The sequence below is a fragment of the Trachurus trachurus genome (genome assembly GCF_905171665.1).
Source record: "Trachurus trachurus genome assembly, chromosome: 16".
NCBI classification, from domain to species: domain Eukaryota; kingdom Metazoa; phylum Chordata; class Actinopteri; order Carangiformes; family Carangidae; genus Trachurus; species Trachurus trachurus.
Window position 1 is genome coordinate 14,727,030 of NC_139902.1, and position 6,650 is coordinate 14,733,679.

General features: G+C 40.4%; 1 protein-coding gene across 1 annotated transcript in view; it reads right to left on the reverse strand.

Annotated features, from left to right (window-relative positions):
- Positions 1-6,411, reverse strand: part of LOC310999241 (cell adhesion molecule CEACAM5-like) — a gene marked incomplete at both ends in the record, with an annotated part of 29,269 nt that extends 22,858 nt beyond the window's left edge. Inside the window, 4 exons of the mRNA XM_083989565.1 lie at positions 4,914-5,180; positions 5,425-5,700; positions 6,011-6,301; positions 6,405-6,411. Coding sequence (XP_083845691.1) covers positions 4,914-5,180; positions 5,425-5,700; positions 6,011-6,301; positions 6,405-6,411 — 841 coding nt within the window. The remainder of the gene's footprint in view (positions 1-4,913; positions 5,181-5,424; positions 5,701-6,010; positions 6,302-6,404) is intronic.
- Between the last annotated feature and the right edge of the window lie 239 nt (positions 6,412-6,650).

Sequence of the window (6,650 nt, forward strand, 5' to 3'; positions counted from 1 at the left end):
GCCTATTGTTTTTTTTTTCATAAATTATAATTATGTAACTTGTTTTATATAATTATTATATAATTATAACATGCAGAGAAGCATAAATCAAGCGTAGCGTTAGTTCTGGCAGGCCATGACGTCAAGCTTTAATCAGCACAGCGTAGCTGTCATCACCGGTGCAGATCAGCTGATGGCTCAGCTGACTCCCCGTAGCTGCTTCCTATTGGGGAACTGCATTCAGAGCGCGCTATTTAAACTGCTCTAGCCCGACATCACCTCCCTTGCTGCTGCTTCTTCCTCTGCCGGCTTTTTGCAGCCCACCTCCACCCCAGCTCCTCCTGTCATTCTATTCATGTTGGTTGCTCTGTCTGGGTTTTCTTTGCTGCTGCGCTCCCTGCTTACAGTATGCCGTTCATGATGGCTCATGAAGGGCAGGAAGGTGCTCTGCCTCAGGCTTTCCACGCAAGTGCGTGGAAGAGCAGGGGGTCCCAGAACAGTACCATACTGTCAAATAAAACTTGTGCAAGTAAATAAATATTATTTTGACATAGTGGTCCTGACAGAATTATGAATTGATTGCAGGTGTGCAAAAATGTTTTTTTTTGTAGAGGCTGGCTCAAGTGTTCACTTTTGTATGTATATGGATACATTTGAAATTTAGTTGAAAATTCATATCACCAGAGATGGAACATGATTTCATTGCAAAAGTAATCCAGTGGTTACTGAGATATCTCACCCTGACAAGAGTTTTAGAGAGACTCACAGGTATTATCATGCAACAACATACCAAATATCAGCATGTTAACTATTGAATTTTGCTCACTAAATGTGTAATCATTACAAAGCAAGTGTTCCTATATACATTATTTTAATATTATTTTGGCAAACAAGTCCAGTCAGTGCGCAGTGTAAGAATATAGTGATAATACTTTATAAACTCCTGTAAATTAAAATGTCTTCAGTGAATCACATCAATAACACTTTGCTTGCTGTCCTTTATGTAGTGGTCATGTTTATTGTTTTTGTAATGAAGAAAAATCAAAGATGTACTTTCATGAATATAGGTTTGTTAAAACTGAATCATGGTCCTAGATGGTCCTGACAGGCCGACAATCATCATAAGTGTGTGTGTAAAATGCACACGCTAAGAATGTATTACAATATGCTTAGAAAAAAAAAAAAACTATATACTATATGGTATATTGTTGCTCTGTCAGAATGTCAAAATGGAAAATGTTTGCAGAAAACTTAAAGCAGAAGTGAGTGATCCGGTCGTTTTCGCTAATGCTGCGTTCCAGGCAGGCTTTTGAAATCGTAAATTACAGCTTCAAGTCACAACTTACGACTTTGTAGCGTTCCAGGCAACCCACTCGTGTTTTTCCGACCTGTTTTACCGGTGAAAGTCACTATAACGGCCACTCGTAACTTCTGACCGATGAACTCGTACCAGATCGAACTGGTACCACTTCACGGTCGGAAAAATACGAGTTTCCTTGAACGCACCATAACAGTCCTCGTCGCTACGTCGCCACATTCACGGCGTTCCTTGGCTGCACACACAGCCCTGCATGCCGTTCTCTCTCCTCATTGGATAAAAACTGTAGGATACGATAAATGTTTTCTCTTCGGCTCAGAGCAGAGCAGAGGGACTGAGAGACCCGTGTTTCAGTCCAAACGCTCTAGTGATTGCTGTCGGAAGATATAACTATTTAAGACTTACACTATATTACCAAAAGTATTCGCTCACCCATTCAAATGATCAGAATCAGGTGTCCTAATCACTTGGCCTGGCCCCAGGTGTATAAATTCCCTTAGTTCCAGTGAAAGGAACTTTGAATGCTTCAGGTTACCAAAACATTTTGGACGATTCCATGCTCCCAACCTTGTGGGAACAGTTTGGAGCGGGCCCCTTCCTCTTCCAACATGACTGTGCACCAGTGCACAAAGCAAGGTCCATAAAGACGTGGATGACAGAGTCTGGTGTGGATGAACTTGACTGGCCTGCACAGAGTCCTGACCTGAACCCGATAGAACACCTTTGGGATGAATTAGAGCGGAGACTGAGAGCCAGGCCTTCTCGACCAACATCAGTGTGTGACCTCACCAATGCGCTTTTGGAAGAATGGTCAAAAATTCCTATAAACACTCTCCTCAACCTTGTGGACAGTCTTCCCAGAAGAGTTGAAGCTGTAATAGCTGCAAAAGGTGGACCGACATCATATTGAATTCTATGAGTTAGGAATGGGATGGCACTTCAGTTCATAGAATGAGTAAAGGCAGGTGAGCGAATACTTTTGGTAATATAGTGTATATTAACACAAATATATCACTCACTTCTGCTTTAATAGGTGACAACACAAAAATATCAGGTCTGATAAATCAGTAATTGTGTTGTGGGGATCCTCTGCCTCCAAGTGGCCTCGAAATATCACTGCATTGTGATTCATCAGTCTTTTTGAAAACAACCTAAAGGGAGAAAAGGTGATGGTGAGTCTGCTTTTCTTGAAGAATTTAGTATTGATTTCAGAATCAACTGTCTGCTTGTCCAACTGTTTTCATTAATTGTAAGTTAAAGCAGAAGTAAGTGATCCGGTCGTTTTCGCTAATGCTGCGTTCCAGGCAGGCTTTTGAAATCGTAAATTACAGCTTCAAGTCACAACTTACAACTTTGTAGCGTTCCAGGCAACCCACTCGTGTTTTTCCGACCTGTTTTACCGGTGAAAGTCACTATAACGGCCACTCGTAACATCCGACCGGTGAACTCGTACCAGATCGAACTGGTACCACTTCACGGTCGGAAAAATACGAGTTTCCTTGAACGCACCATAACAGTCCTCGTCGCTACGTCACCACATTCACGCCGTTCCTTGGCTGCACACACAGCCCTGCATGCCGTTCTCTCTCCTCATTGGATAAAAACTGTAGGATACGATAAATGTTTTCTCTTCGGCTCAGAGCAGAGCAGAGGGACTGAGAGACCCGTGTTTCGGTCCAAACACTCTATGTAAGTGATTGCTGTCGGAAGATATAACTATTTAAGACTTATATTAACACAAATATATCACTCACTTCTGCTTTAAGTAATTGTTAGTCTGTAGTAGTTACAGAACTGTGTCTACCATTTTTAATGAATCAGAATGAAATTAAAACCTACCGTACAGGAAAGATCACTGAATTCATTTTACATATTCATGTTCTCATATATTTTCTCCTCTTGTTCTGTAAGAAATATTGTTGACGGATTGTCTATGATTGTGATGTATACATATGGTAGTCTGGTGACATTAGATCAAATCACAACTCACCAGTGTCCTCTGGTGGAGGATCTTTGTTATTTCTAAAGGTATTGTAAAAAATATGGCCAGTTACATCTGAGTTATAATTATAACAAATATGTTTTCTTTAATTCAGTGAAAAAGATTCCTACATACTATAAACATAGGGCTGAGCCCTTACCTTTGCTGCAGATCCATCCCTCCTTGACCTTTAAGTCGATCTATATTGTGCCTGTAAAAGCAGGAAAGCGGAATGCCAAAAAATATTACATTACAAACATGTATTAAACATTTTTGGCACTGATAGAGGTTAATGAACCACTACAAAAATACTGCAACTGGTTTTGAAATTTTTAAATGACAGAATACCGAATACATTTATGCCAATTATGTTTACCCATATAAAAAAAAATAAGAATAAGATTTCCGACCTGTGATGCGTTTCATCAGCACAGAAGAATAGATGGAGGATGCTCTTTCATTCAGTTTCCAGGTGAAACTAGGAGATGGTGTCGACTGAGCAGAGCAGTTTAATATTAATTAATCTCATTCAATTTGAACTTTTTTGGACCTTGGATTTGAACATTTTCGGGTCCAACTGAGAGAAAAAGACAGAAATGGAAAAGTAGAAAAAGGGAGAGTGAGAGGTTAGATATTACACTGCACTCATTAGTTTACCACCATAAAAGTAGGCTACAGTGTTTAACAAGTTACTTACAGTTAACGTCCATGTTGTATTTAGCTTCATCACTGCTAAGGGGGTTGCTGAGGATACATGAATTTTCTCCACTGTCTGTTTTCTTTAGAGACAGAAAAGACAACACTCTGCTCTCATTGTAAAACATCATGTTGTCACTCTCAGTCAGGTCTGCTCCATTCTTCAACCACTTCCTGGTGAAGACAGAGCCAGCAGCCTCACAGGTTAAGTTGACAGTGTTTCCCTCTTCTTGCTGGTTTGTTGATGGTGTGACAGAGGCGTCCACTATTTTCTCTGTTGGACAAAAGATAAAGAATTTATTGAATGAAATATGAAAACAGGAACAAGAGAGAGCTGGTAAAAAAGGAAGTTGAGGTTCATCCTTGTTAGCGTTAACTTCCTGCTCCAAATCATTTATAGTGTTTTAAGTATGTCAGCCGTGTTATTCTAACATTTTCAGTTGTACATAATGTACAGTATCAGTGATTTTACTGTACGGTCAGAATATAGAAGAGTCTATTCACATCCAGACATTTTTTAATCACATCATCACAGTCTTTTGGGATAATTTGTCAGTTGTATGGCAATAGTGTACAGTACCTGCTCTGCCGACATAATCTGAACCAAGTCTGTGCTGGCAGTTAGTGTTACACTGGAGGCTGGTGCTGTGTGGTTTTACTACTACTTATAACAGGGAATATTTTGTAGTGCAGGGAAGTAATGTATGTTTTTGTCTGGCTCAGAGTCTTATTTAATATTTGAGTTAATTTGCTGAAATTATGCAAATTAATTGCTAATAATTATATGTTGCCCTCATATTCTCACTGACTGACTGACTGACACATCATCGGTCATTGCAAATTATTTTGAATTAGGCTTCAGTTTAATATAATAGGCAATATAAATGTCTCTGTGCAGACTAGAGTCATAGGTTTGTATAAACTTGAAGTCAAACTTACTAAAGATGGAGATGACAGAAGGGTGAGATGTTTCATTTCTCATAGTTTTGTTGTTAAAGGCCTGACAGCTGTAGTTCCCACTCTGACTCTCCGTAATGTTCGTAAGTCTGAGCTCTGATCCAGGATCAGTCACAGGCTCTTTATTCAAAAACCAGGTGAACTGGGCAGTGGGTCTGGAGTCAGCTGAGCACATTAGACTGATGTCTGACCCTTCCTCATAGTGATCTTGTGATGGAGATTTTGTTAAACGGGTATTTTCTGGGCCAACTGAATGCAGGTAAAAAATAAAAAAAACACTAGGATGTAAAGTTAGCAGCATGAAAAGACACATAGCATTCACACTGACTCAAATTGAGAATGTATAAATGATTAATATGCAAAATTTAGCAGCAAAGAAAAACAAATGTTTGTGCAAAGCAAAGCAAATTAACATAATTTTCTAAATGACAACAATGTGTTGATGTTACATGAAGGAGAAAAAAAGATCTGAGCATGCAGGGTAGTGACTCACAGCTGATGGAGAGAAGCTCTGGATCACTGGTGTCATTATTGATTGTATTGAACACATGACACCTGTATGGTCCCTGGTCATAGCGGGTCACACTGACTATAGTGAGAGTGGCGTTTCCATCAGTGATGTGAACTCTGTCACTGGCTGTGACCTCAGAGCTGCTGTTCAGCCAGAGGAAGGAGGGGAAGGATCCAGAGGTGGAGCAGGACAGACGGACAGAACTGAACTCCTCCAGGTCTGTGCTGCTGGGAGTTAGTGTTGTATTGGAGACTGGCACTGTGAAAATACACAATTTTAGTGTAGTTGCCATCATAAAATAAAGGCACAGACAATAATGACGAGCAGTTATGGCTGATGTTAAGATCTCTAACACTGGAGCACATTGTCAAAACAATACTGAAATGACTGAAATGTTGTGTTTGTATGCAATAAGACCAAGAACCTTCAGCAATTATGCTATATACTGTAATATTTAGAAAGTGTATAAAAGATTTATGGATGGATGTATTTTCCATGGTTTTCACAGTTTTGATAGTTTTGGTTCCTTTAAAGACTGTATAAACACAGTAATGTGGACTTTACCTACCCAGCATTTCCAGGTTAGTGGTGCCCTCTTTGGGGCCATCTGGGAAGGTAGTAATTGAGCAGATGTAGTTCCCCTCATCAGATTTCTTAACATTTCTAATCTGGATGGAAGGACTGGTCAGGTCTGGAGGACTGGGTGAGAAGCTGACTCTCCCATTCAGGTGTGACGGAGGGTATTCGAGTTCACCGTTCACAGCTACTGCAATGCTGCTTCTGTTCACTTCTGTTTCATAGAACCATGTGACCTGTGGTGGAGCAGACTCCGGGTCAGTGGTTAGGATGTGTTCAGTGACTGAGAAACACAACAGGCCTCAGTCATCATGCTGTTGATAAGTGACATTGGAGGGTCTTTTGACACATTCATATTTAGCTGTAAACTTCACAGGTCAGTGTACACAGCATTATACACAAAGGAGTGGAACAGGTATGGATGTAAGCTTTTCACGGCCAGTTCTCTCTCTCTCTCTCTCTCTCTCTCTCTCTCTCTCTCTCTCTCTCTCTCTCTCTTTAGTCCCATATAACCTAAAGTTATCAAATCCTAACTGAAACAAACTGTGTGATTGTGACCTGTGAGATCTGAACCCCAGGAGGAGTGAGGACACAGCTCAGGTTGACTGTCTGGCCAGGAAAAGAATACACAT